The sequence below is a fragment of the Sphaeramia orbicularis genome, chromosome 24 (assembly GCF_902148855.1).
Source record: "Sphaeramia orbicularis chromosome 24, fSphaOr1.1, whole genome shotgun sequence".
Lineage (NCBI taxonomy): Eukaryota > Metazoa > Chordata > Actinopteri > Kurtiformes > Apogonidae > Sphaeramia > Sphaeramia orbicularis.
Window position 1 is genome coordinate 5,655,533 of NC_043979.1, and position 13,752 is coordinate 5,669,284.

Here is a 13,752-nt window from a genome sequence, read left to right on the forward strand (position 1 = left end):
GTTACATGCAACAAATGGCAAATTTAATTCAATAGGACATTTTAACTTTAAATCTGACCTCACATTTAATAGTCAAATTTGACTATGAACAGATAGTTTGGTTGCAACTAAAGATGCATTGTATGATTTCCCTAGTTGATGTCAGCATTTTTAATTCTTTGAACAGGAACAACACTAAATATCATAATTCATCTCAAGTTGCAGTTGTGTCAGAAACCATAAACACTACAGACACATGCTGCAATATAATATATATAGTGTTTCCCATACAAATGTTGGATGTTGCAGCTATTGCTCTGTCAACATGAGTTATCCATGGGTTTGACTTCTCTAAGCAAAAGAAAACAACAAGATTGTGGTATTAATTAGAAAATGTGTGGTATTTCTGCAAAGAGTCCCTAAATGACATCTTGTGTTTTTGCAGTGGAAGAGTTAATCAAATGAGGGATCAGGAAAAACAAGTTAAATACGCTCATATCAGCTGTAATACAAACTTCAAAGATAAGGCCCTCTTCCTGTTTATTAGCCGCTTTTATCTATCAACATTTCGTCAAATACTTTGAGAACTGATGGTGCATGGCAGTAACAGTGCAGACGTCTAATTCTTAAGCATGCACATATTTGTGCAGTGAAGGCAGATAGAGCAGCATAAGTGATCATGAAAACCATTTTTTATTTTATGTGTCAAATCTGTACTTCTTTGAGGACCACGATATTTTAAGAAATCCTTCAGGCAGTTCTACTTTCCAGTTTCCTCTCCAGTTAGCCTGGTTTTATTCTACTTTAACTGGTAGAAAGGTCTTTGTGTAGTGCTGATTGTTGGTGTTCCTCTAGGTAATGTCCTCAGCCCAGTTTTCTTGTCATTTTTTCTTGTCATTTCTCACTGGTTTTAACAGACGACATCACATAACTCCTATCCTGGCATCCCTCCATTGGCTCCCTGTGTGTTTTAGTATTGATTTTAAGATTTTACTGATTACTTTTAAAGCCTGAATGGGTCTGGCCCCAAGCTATATAGATGACATGTTAGCTACCTACGAGCCAGCACATAGCCTTAGATCCTCGGGCAGAGGGCTCCTGGCTGTTCCAAAGTGGAGGCTTAAATCTAAGGGTGACCGGGCCTTTTCCATCAGGGCCCCTCGACTTTGGAACGGCCTGCCCGAGGAAATAAGGCTTGCGGAATCAGTGGCATCTTTTAAGTCACTTCTTAAAACACACTTTTATAGACTTGCTTTTATGTGATGTTTGTCCCTTTTAATTTTTAATTTTTTAATTTTTAAATTTGAATCTTATCCTGTTTGATTGTTGGTTTATATTCTCATACATGATGTTGTTTTATCTCACGCCTCTACTTCTGCATTGATTTAACAGCATCATGTTACATTACCCCTGCCCTCCTTATTCCGATTCATTTAATCTATTTGAAGTGTCTTGTTTCTGCATTGCTGTACACATCTCTCCTATTATGTTGCTTCTATTTTAGTGTTTTTACTGTTTTTATTTACATCTTGTATCCTGCTGTTGTGCCCTTTATTTGTTTGTCAAAGCACTTTGTAAACTTTGTTTTAAAAGGTGCTATATAAATAAAGTTATTATTATTATTATTATTATTTTATGGTCCTACTTAGAGACATTATTAATCATTACCTTGTCTATTTACATGTAAATCATATTGCTAATTCCTGCCATGCTGGTATTAAGGCATTCATGAATGGATTGAAAACACTTAAAAATCAAATAAGAAAAAAGTTGATATTTAATAGGACCAGAAGCAGTGATTATATTGTATTTATTTTGGACTTTTATGTCTTCTTGTATAACCACAGCTCTCGCTTACTTTCACTGTTAATTGATATGTTGTTTTATTTTCTTAATCAATTTAGTAGTGGTTCTAACTATAAAATGTCATAAAATGGTGAATAATGTCACTAAGCGTTTTTCCTTAAAGCTCAAAATGACGTCCACAAATATCATGTTCAGACAACAGGCTTATTGAAGGAATCGTTGGATTTTGACTTTTGACTCCAAAAACAGATTGATCAATCCTCAAAATTATTGCTGATTCTTTAGTAGCTGACAGGTATCGTAGCTGTTGTTGCTCTAGAGTATATTAAAAATTTGTCTTTTTAGTGAATCCTTAAGTTTGGAGTAGTGATGTAAGTTTAGTTTTTACCCACGGCCCTCAACACAGGGTATTGTCATCAGTTCGTCATCCATCCGTCTGTATGTGCAAAAACTTTGGCGTGGACTGAAGGCCGAGGGTTTTCAAGTGCAGGCACTTTATGTTTTTTGTCTTTTAATTGTTGTTTTGTTTTAAATTCACTATGCAGGTCCAGTTTAAGTAAAGCAAAGTTAAGTTCAATATTACATTTTGAGATTCTTGCTGCAGATCATCATATATCATCATCGTATTTTTTTTTCTCCTTGGCTTTTGAAACCATGTGAGATGTTTGAAGGTACTATCTTTATTCTGTTGTTTTTATTAGGTAGTGGTTTATTGTTCTTATTTATCTATGTATTTATCTATTTATTTAGTTAGTTAGTTAGTTAGTTGTTTTTAATTGTATGGCTTTTTAATCTATTCTTGTATTTTATTCTTTTATTTGGGTTTTATTTATTCTTTTGTATAGCGCTTTTTTTCTTTTTTGTACAGTTTCTATGTCTTTAAATCTATTCTGTATTTTATTCTTCTATTTTGGTTTTAATTATTCTTCTGTACAGCACTTTGGTCCACTGCAGTTGTTTTAAAATGCTTCACAGATAAAATTGGATTGGATTGGGTATTTATGTGGTCTTTTACTATTGCGAAAAGATTTCAGATATCTCCAAGTTTTGCAAAGTTTGCATCTTATCACATCTTCCCTTTTAAAAACCCACATCCTGTTTTGCTCATCGGCCAAAATGTACTGATGTACAAATGATGAATAACCTAGTGGGGGATTTTTCCGTAATAATGATTCATCGCCGTTCTCTAAATATTGTTCAAAGCTGCTTGGGTTTGAAGTCTTCTTTCCTTCCCTCTTTACTCCCTTGACTTTTGCTCAGGGTAGAACCCCCACTCCTTCCTTTCATCACGTCTGTACTTGCCTCAGAATGAATCTCCCGGTTAAAGTACACAGTTTGACGGTTTGGTTTTGTGTGTCTGAACAGGAGCAGGGCATGAAGTCGCCCTCTGCCATTTCCAATCAGTGGGGCTCCTACTTTGTGGACGTACACCAGAGTGGAGGAGGAGACGAGGAGAGTCAGAAACTGACCTGGTGCTGCCACTGCATCCACAAGTACAGCACCATGGCCATCCCCAGTGTCGAGCACATAGCAGGTACATATACTTCCACCTACACAATGGCCTTTTATGAGTCAAAACCAAGATGAAATCCTTCAATTCTCAGGTGAAAGTCAGTACTTGAATAATAGCCAGCATGAAAAAAAGAATTCCTAAGAAAGTAAAGGCCAGTTGTTTGTTTAGGAAAAAAATCTACATTTCCTAAACACTCTTCGTATCAACAGATTGAGGTCATGGCATTCATTGATGCCAATTTAGCACTGTTGTTGCTAGATTGAGCAACTTTTCAGACTACTCTTTTTTCTAAAAGCACCTAGCAATAAATGTGGGTGAATGTACTTTTAAAATTTGTTTGAAAACTTTTATCAAGTTTTGAAAACATTAAAACACTCACATTTTTTCCTGTAAATGACACCAAATGATTTCTTGTGTCCCAGTCAGATAAACCCACAGTCTGTCTGTAGCTTTAAAAGTCAGTGTTTCCAACTTAGACCCTTTGTTGATTTTTCAGACCCCTCTAGAGACTCTGTATCAAAAAAACGACTACTGACAAATTTATCACCTTTTTCTGGTGTTATTAGAGACTTTTGGAGACTCTGATGTGAAAACCCGTATCGTTGTTGATCTAAAACAAATCACTGAATATAAATCAGTTCCACTGACAATGACAGTTTTCTCTATTGTCTCTTTTTGGTCCATTTAGATTGTTAATGTAGACAGAAAATTAAAAATGTTCTAGTTATAAATGTTCATGTTTTACTGTAACTTGTTGTGGTCTCCTAAGTGGACTGTAAGGTTAAAAAGCAAACCAAACTGAAAAAAAAGAAGATAAAAATGAAACAAACAAACAAATAAATAAATAACCTAAGTAACTCCTCCAGAGTGTCTCTTCTGGGTCACTTTAGCCGGTCCCCAAGCCCGGACAAAGGAGGACAGTTGGAAAAATGCAAGAATTGACAGAGTAGAGTTCATTTGTAGTTCTAAACATATTTAGGGTGTTTTTATACTCACTTTTTGTCTCTAACACGATGTTATTCCTCTCTACTACATCGTTCATTACAATTACATGCACATTTACAATTATGTAAATTGGGTGATAACATCATTTAACAACTTCTAGTGACTTCTGGAACAGACGATAGATACTTTCATTACTGAGGAGTTTTGCAACAGTGATAGCATTTTTTGATTCAGTTTGTCTTTTTAATGATGCACTGGATGTTAAGATGGACACCACAGGATTGTTTCCTGCCACCATGTAAAAATGAGGCCACAGCCCTGTGGTAACTGTCAGTTTATTACTTCCACCAAGTGAAATGGCGGAGGTTATGTTTTCATCAGAGTCTGTTTGTTTGTTTGTCTGTTAACAAAATAACTCAAAAAGTTATGGATAGATTTGGATGAAATTTTCAGGAAATGTTGATACTGGCACAAAGAACAAATGATTACATTTTGGTGGTGATCGGGGGGGGGGGGGGGGGCACTGATCTGCCCTGGCAGAGGTCTGCGCTCTCCGAGTGCTTTTCTAGTTGAAAATACAAACTAGACAAAAAGACAAAGACACAAATCAGTCTCATGTCCAAAGTCACAAACCACTTTTACACAGAGATCCTTGAAAAAAGGTGAGATGGTGATCTCCCCTTTTTTCCACCATTGACTGATGTCCACAGCCAAGCCAAAGGAGTAACAGAGGTGAGACAGGCTGGACTGTTACACAGTGGACCTGCGTTCCAGAATCAAAGGGGCGGCACAGCACAGCGTATAGCCCCATGTTTTTAAAATACACATCCCAACCCTGAGGGGTACCATCTCCCTAAATATTAATTATTATTAATTATTATTTTTAATATCTCCCTAAATATTGGTCCAATCAACTTGGCATTTTTGCTAGTCTCTTCCTTGACCAAAAATACATAAGTATGCAAAACTGCAGCAGTTAGCTCTTTCTGGATTTTGTGTGATACCTGAGACACACACACACACACACAAACAGAGTGCACTTCCTTTTATAATATAAGATGGTATATGTTTTGAGCAAATTAAACCAGGAGCAGAGAGAAAAAAACAGGAGACCTGACATAATAATGCTGATTTCCTTTAGGTTTTGTCTTGTTGCAAGAGGAAAAGGTCTTAGCACAGATGATATGTTTTCAATGGAATTGCTGTAAATGCATCCATGTGGTTCACAGAACACAACTCTGACAAACTCATGGTGTAAAAAGACGTGAAAAACCAATCGAATGTTGAACATTCAGTGGTTTGCAATCTCTGCTCCCACATCAAACATTTTCTTCATCTTAGCATTTCAACAAAGGAACATTCACAGGAATTAAACTGGGCCAAAGACAGATGTTGAGGCAAAGTCGGCATTAACTCTAACCATCAATGTGGCAGAGAACTTACTGAAAAATGTACGTAACAATGAGTGGATTGAATGGGATCATTTGCTTTGGTCTGATCTTGGGACTAACTCTACCATTAAACCTTAACTCTAACCATGTTGGTCTGGTCTCACATTTGGTAACTTTTGTTCTGACCCATCTGCTTTGTGCTTTACTCAGCAAAAAAAAACTTTTATGATGCCAGGAAACTTCCATTTTTATGACTTGGTACCAGTCTAAGAATGCCACCAATTATGTTGTCATGACATGTGTGCTCAAACGTCCTGTGGTGGCACAGATTACAATGTAATTACACATAAACCACACAACTGTTTGACTGTATGTTATTGCAGAGGCCTGTTGATTATTCTTGAAACAAACAAGGGTTATGTTGTCTGTTTACTTCGAGAGGCCCAAGTGCATGTTAAGGCCAGAGTGCTTAGACCAGGGGTGTCAAACATACGGCCCATGGGCCAAAACCGGCCCACCAAAGGGTCCAATCCGGCCTGTGGGATGAATTTTTGAAATGCAAATATTATACTGAAGATATCAACAGATTTTAGACCATTTTAGTTCCAGGGCCACATACAGACCAATTTGATCTCAAGTGGGTCAGACTGATAAAATACAATCATAATAACCCATAAATAATAACAACTCCAAATCTTTCTCTTTGTTTTAGTGTAAAAAAAGTATAAAACTGTACATGTCATAATGTCTCGACATTCTGTCTGTTACTAAATGTTTTGTGTATTTGTAGATCCACTGTGATCTGTAAGTTGTAATGCACATGTGTAAATGATAAGCTCAGGCGTAACATTGTTAAAATTGTACTTATTTTTCTTAAGAAATTTCAGGTTGTTCCTTTCATTCACATTTTGTTGGTTTGAAGGGATGGTTTGAAAGATTGTTTGTAGATGTACATATATTCATCATGTATTTTTGCTTTATCTTCCCACAAAACATAGAGAAAAGTTTGTAGTTGTTATTATTTATAGGTTAATATGTTATTATTTTAATAGTCCAGCCCATTTGAGGTCAAATTGAGCTGAATTTGGCCCCAAACTAGAATGAGTTGTCTGTCTTTGTAGTTTCTGTGTAGTTTCAACAAGATGAGTCATAAAAATAGCAATAATGGCAAACATTCACTCCTATATGCTGCTGAAGGCGAATTCATTTTAGCACACTTTAGCTTCAGCTCAGGTTTTATAGTTCCATCTGAGCTCTAAAAAAGTGCAGTGGATGTTTTCACACCTCTGCTTTTTTCATCCGGTTGGTGCTTCTTTTATTATGGACTCTTGTTTGTTTTCCTCTTTGCGGCGATTCATGTGGGTTGGTTTCAACACAATGATCCCTGCTTGGATGCAGACCAAACCCACCACACTGAGATCCTGTAGAGCAGACAGTCTCATCTGGTCCCTGAAGAACTCTGCAGTGGTTTGTTTGTGGTGGGCATGTGAATCCGACCTGATTCATCCCAGCTACCAGGTGAACTCTGAAGACAAAGCATGCAAACTGTAGCAGCTTGTGTAATTGTAGTTGTGGGACAACAACCTCAACTGCAAATGGAAGCCAGTGTGGAAGTATGTGGAAGTGTAATACCAATGACAGCCACTAGATGCTGGCTCTAAAACGCCTGGTTCCAACTGAATTCTGTTCAACTGCTCCCCAGAACTATTAACCCTTTATAGGGCACTCATAGAAATATTCTGAAATTCAAATTTTCAACCTTAGTGTGTTATTGCAGGACATAACAAGACTTTATTACTTTTGTAAAATTAAACAAAAAAGTGTCTTGTAGAAAATCAAGGTTGATTTATTTGGTTCCTTGCCCATGCATGGCAAAACAAAAAGGGGGGGAAAATCCAAGAAGTGAATATAAAAATACAAGAAAAACACACGTAATGTGAAAGGAACTTGCATTTAGATCATTACAACAACATAAGTGTTGATCCAGACCAAGGTTATTATCATAAACGAAAACTAACAAAATGATGAAAACTAGATATGAAAAAGCATTTTTGTTAACTGAAATAAATAAAAACTATAATTAAAAGAAAAAAATTATTACTAACTGAAACTGTATTGTGTGCTTACAAAACTAACTAAAACGTATAAAAATTATGGATAAAATTCCCTTTGTTTTCGTCTCTGTCAATGTCGGATTGATACAAAAGCGATTTATTTCGCTCTAGCAATTTTAGCTAGCAGCATCGTACGACACTTCACGGTCCATCACTTCTCATCACTTTTCATTTAGAGTCGTCCTCTCGTACCCACTCTACCTGGAAACATGGAGACTAAAGTTGGGAGAAAGCAGCAGAGTCCTGTACGGGACTTTTTTGAATACGACAGCGAAGAAGATAAAAGATACAACCAAACTAAAATTAATACTAAAACTAAGCATTTAGGAAAAAAATAAGAACTAATAAAAACTAGCAAACCTGCTCTAAAAACGAATTAAAACTAACTGAATTAGAGAAAAAAAAGTCAAAACTAAATAAAACTATAATGAAAAATCCAGAACTATTAGAACCTTGATCCAGACACCTGTCAACAAACACATTATCACTTTGAACATCATTCCTTACATTAGTACCATTACTTCATGGTACTGAACAAAGCAGGTACACTCCCTGTTCATGCAGAAGTGGACCTTGCAGACCCTGTAGACCCCATTCGACCTGAGATTATATCCTCACTGTAACTGTTGCTGTCACTATCTTATAATGTGTGGAAATTACCAAAAATAGTCAATTGCCTGAAAAGTCAGTAATTTTTTCTGGGTCTCATTCATTGCATTTTGACTCTCTAATATGTGTTCTGGTGTTCTTATTCCACATTTAATAGAATAGAGCAGGGGTGGCCAACCCTAGAATAGAGTGACAGGTCTGTTTCTTGAATAAATAGTATTTTTTCATGACAGATGGCTTTACTGTAGTTTTGGTCAACAATAAGAAAACCATCAAAAGAAATTTCTTGTTTAAATGAAAGTATTCATTTGTTCATTTTCTGAACTGCTTAATCCTGGAGAGGGCCATGGCGTGGGGGGGGGGGGGGGGTATTTTTTATTATTTTACCATAATTTAGTTGGTGCTTTACCTTGTCGAGTTTCACCCGTCACCTCCTGCTCTTCCCCAGTTCCTCACTTTTGTCTAAATATGGCCATGTCTGTCTTCAGAAGATCAAGATGATGATGCTTAAAATAAAAATCACCTCCACTTCTTATATCCAGCTCAACGTTTCTACCTCCTCAGTGAAGAAAGTATCTATTGTCCGTCCTAAAAGTCACTAGAAGTTGCTAAATTGTGTCATCACCTAATTTACATAATTGTAAATATGCATATAATTGTAATGAACAATGTAGGAGAGAGGAATAACATTGTGTTAAGAGACAAAAAGTGAGCGAAAAACAAACTAAATACGTTTAGAACTATAAATGAACCATACTCAGTCAATTCTTTTTTTTTTTTTTTTAATGTACCAATTCCAACCATCCTCCTTGGGGACCGGCTAAAGTATCCCAAAAGAGACACTCCAGAGGAGTTACTGAGATTAGTTATTTATTTGTTTGTTTGTTTAGATTTTACCTTCAGTTTGGTTTGGTTTTTAACAGTATACTCCACTTAGGAAACTACAAGTCACAGAAAAATATGAACGTTTTAAAACATAACATTTTTAATTTTCAGTCTACATTAACAATCTAAATGGACAAAAAGAGACAATAGAGAAAACTGTCAGTGTCAATGGGACTGACTTATATTCAGTGATTTGTTTTAAACAAAGAACAGTATGTGCTTTCACGTAAAAATCACTTATCCAAAAAGCCAAAAGTCTCCAATAACACCAGAAATAGGTAATAGATTTTTCACTAGTGGCTTTTTTTGATCAAGAATCTCTACAGGGGTCTGAACAAATCACTAAATATACCAACAAAGTGTGTAAGTTGTAAACACTGACTTGGAAACACAGAGCGTGGGTTTATACGACTGGGACAGAGAACATCATTTCATGTCATTTAGAGGAAAAATGTGTGTTTTAGTGTTTGAGTCACTTTTCAAAAGTTGATAAAAGTTTCCAAACAAATTTTAAAAGTAGCTAAATTTATTGCTAGGTGTTTTTAGAAAAAAAGTTGTTAGTGTCTGACAAGTTTTTAAATCTAGCAACAAAAGTGCTAAATTGATGGTAGGAGTTATAAGTAGCTCCTCCATGTTAAGTTGCAGTTGTTTCTCACACAATAATGTTCACTAGAGTTGAACACTGGACCGTCTTCCTGTGTTTACTTTCTTGTTCTTCATCTAATTAATGAGCAGAGTGAATGTTTGTATTGATACATTTTTGTTTGCTTGGATTTCTCTGTGTCAAAAGAAACTGATTCAAGGGGAAATAGACTCAAGTTTACAAACTCATCATTTAACCAGATTAAACCAACTCTAGCTGTGAAAACGCCCTTAATTGAATTACTCCAGTTGAACATTCTGGCATTGATTTAGCCACGGCCCTGTTCTTTTAACCTTTTACAACCCACAGATGCTACGGCGTAAAATGAAATGTGAAAAATGTGGACATTTTTTCTTCTCTGCTTTCATCTTAGCACGTACCACAATGCTTCAATTACATTTCAGCACTTTCATAAGGCTTGTGTTTCAGAACCGTCACCTTTTTCATCACAGCTGAGCACAGGCATGTTATTTATGATTGTTCTATGCCAAGGTTAGGAAAGGAAAGATCAAACATGGTAAGTCCAACATTCTCTGGCCTCACTGATTATTACTACCTGCTGTTTAGTACAAAGTGTGCTCTCCCACTCGATAATGAATCACTCTTGACTGTTTGCAGTCGCTTTCCAGGAGAAGCACTTCATTAAGCCAACAGCTTGTTCTGTTTTTTACTCTGCTCTTTCTAGATCTGCCTCTGGATTACAAGTTCCCCAGGTTCTCCCCCGACAAGCCCTGCACCACTGGCTACTACCCCCGGCCTCCGGATTCTTTGCTGAAGAGGTGCGAGAGTATGTCGTAAAAGAAAAAAAAAAAAAAAAGAATAAAAGAAGAGAAAAAAAGAGAAAAAAGTCCTCCCTTTCCCTTCAGCCTCAGGAGAGGAATGTGCCTCCATTTTTGCCTGTAGTTTTCCACCTGACCCCCACAGGACACATATACTACACCCCCCCAACTCCACCCATTCAGATGTGAATGTAAGCCACAGTATCTCTGTAATAACGCCTACATTTGAACGTTGTGTCGTGGTTTAGTGTACCGTGGAAATACGACAAATTGACACAATTAAGTGTGAGTGTGCGTGTCCACATACAGTAACAATAGGAGATGTTGTGTTCTTACTGTTTCATGTGTGAACCCTTTCTCTTTATTTTGTACGGTAGAGTGTTTGACAATTCTTCTGAACTTTTCTGTGACCGTTTACCTGTACCCCTGAAGTGATTACCTCAAGATTGCGACAGTCACAAGAGTGTTTGTCCCTAAAAATCCTTCATTGTGTCAGTATTTCTGTATGACTTGTAAAGTTTTTCTTTTTGAAATCTAGTTTTACTGTATGCATTTTAGTACGCTAAACCTGACATTTAAGTCTACTGTTCCCCTCCCTGTGTCAGTTTGGTAGAAGGTGTTCTTCAGGTCATTGTTGCCAAAGATCTGGCACAGTGCTGTCTTTTGTGTTGGCTGTTTCAAAAAACACCATTCGGGAAACACTTAATAATTCTAATAATAATAATGATAATAATTCTAATGGACGACGAAGACTATGCTAGATGTTCTCTGTATTATTTCGGTGCAACAGTGACATGTGCTCTTTGAGTGATTGTGTAAAAAAATGTGGACTACTTGTGCTTCATTTATATCTAGATTGATATATGCTTTAACCGACTTCTGAATGGTTGTTTTGTCGGTGTGCATAGACAAGTTGTGCCATATTGTTTAAGGAACATTTCATTTGGGAAAACCCTGTGACAGTTACAGTAGATTGTTGCTGTGATTGACATTAAAGTTCATCTCCATGGGTCCGGGAAGTTTTTAGACTAGGATACAAAGTTGGGGGAATGGCATAATGTTAGCATCGGTGGCCATGAAAATTCTGATAGACTGGTTGTTTTGTGTCGAAGTCTGGTTCGGGGGGTATTTTCAGGTAAACTTCAGGTTCAGGGTGTAGAAGTTACTTATATCTAGTGGTGAAGTTACAGATTGCAGCTAATGAATACCCCGAAACCTTGTTTGACTGCAGTAGTTTGTTGATAACTTAGTTTGTTTTTTACTTTTGGCAACTGTATTTATGCTTTAGAACTTAAAAAGTGGGTGGAAGGGGATGTTCCTGATCATCGATATGATGGATTATCACTAATATTTTTTCCTCTATTACTTTTTTTCTGCAAAAATTCAAAACCCAATGGAGAAATGCCATTGTCTTGTCGTTGAGGGAACCGGGGCGATGCTAACTTCCAGCTAGTCTACAAATCATCATCATTATCGTCATAATGATAATGCAGCCCCCCCAATAAATAAATAATTAAACAAAAACATCTTGTGTTCAGATGTTGTTTTTGAGCTAAGCTAGGCTAAATTACTCTTGGACCTGCCCCAAAAAATAACAGTGGTGTCAGTCTTTGCATCTCAGCTGGTTTCTCCCAAATAGAGTTCCTTTACGATGACCATCATCTCACAAATAAAGAGAATATTTTAACAGTAATAAGCAGCATAAAGCTGTCGGCACCAATGTGAGATTGGTCATCCCAAGTGAATTATTACTTGTGCTGTGTGTGCAAGTGTTTTAAGCATACAGCTGTAGTGATTGTACTCTTCTTTTTCTCATCTGACCTGGAAAATTTGACTTGCACATTTGCCTTATGTTGGATTCATTTGTGGTCTTAAGTTCTTGAAAAACACAGGGAAAGTTATATTCTGTGTTCAAGTGTTGAAGTACTGTCAATGAAATAAAATGTTCTACAATTTTCTTACGTAACGTTTTCTCTGACTTTTGTTTTGAAAGCACAATTCTGCTTTATTTTTCTTCCACAGGCTAATTGAAGAACACTGCATTTATGATGCGAAGAACACTTGTTTTTGTTTGCACACAGTGGAAGATTGTCAGACTGAATTTAAGTGTATTGTCATGTGTTATAAATGTGCTTCGGGGTTGACAAAATAACTGACAACAGAGCTAGCTACCATATGTCTTAGGAGCTAATTCAAGCAACATTCTTAAGTGCACCCAGATGCTAATGTCCACCAACTTAATACAGTCCAGTAGACCCTCCAACTATACAATTTGTTGTACAATTTATTAGAAATTAATATGGACTAAATTAGTGTTAAACTTTTATTGAAAAAAAAAACATGAAACTTACAGTGATATGCCACTCATTATATTACTTGATTTGTTTTGTTCTTTTGCGGTACAAACAGTGCAGAAAAATGGATAAAAATCCACTTATACTGAACAGAACCTTTCTACGGGCTGTAATGAAGACATGTATTGCCAAACTTTAGCCACTGGAACCACAAATTACAGGATAATGGTAAATGCTAAAACAGTGTAGCTGCTGTAACACAAAAAGAGAAGTCATGAAGTCAGCAAACAGGCCCCGTGATGTCAGCTATCTAGCATTTGCTGACATTAGCTTGGACATTCTAGACCAATTAGTGCCATGTAAGGATTGTGTGTCACAATTAATACAAAAAATGGGTTGTTAGCTCTTTGACAAGTTACCCTGAGCCTACTTTTATTTAGCTTTATTGATGTTATGATGTTATGAAACACAGCTGGGGGAATACACCGGGAACTCGCCAATATCTGATATGCATGTTTGCTGACATTAGTTAACTAGTTTAGATTAGTCATCTGCTAGACTAATCAGTGCTGTGTAATTCTCTGTACAACAGGTTTGTATTGGCCTATGAATTTAACTTTGCACTTGTAATATAAAGAATACAATGTATGCTCTGTCAAAAGTCATATTTAACCAAATTTGAGTCACTACTTTTACAAATTTATCTCAGGTTACCATTAAGTGACTCAAAAAGGAGCTAGTATTACATTAATTAGCATTCCACTTCCTGGGCTAGCGACATGCTAAATTAATGT

General features: G+C 36.5%; 1 protein-coding gene across 1 annotated transcript in view; it reads left to right on the plus strand.

Moving 5' to 3' along the window:
* Positions 1-12,630, plus strand: part of LOC115415550 (5'-nucleotidase domain-containing protein 1-like) — a 61,198-nt gene extending 48,568 nt beyond the window's left edge. Inside the window, exons 6-7 of the mRNA XM_030129148.1 lie at positions 3,151-3,319; positions 10,571-12,630. Of these exons, the coding sequence (XP_029985008.1) occupies positions 3,151-3,319; positions 10,571-10,683 (282 nt within the window). The 3' untranslated portion in view covers positions 10,684-12,630. The remainder of the gene's footprint in view (positions 1-3,150; positions 3,320-10,570) is intronic.
* Positions 12,631-13,752: the final 1,122 nt, after the last annotated feature.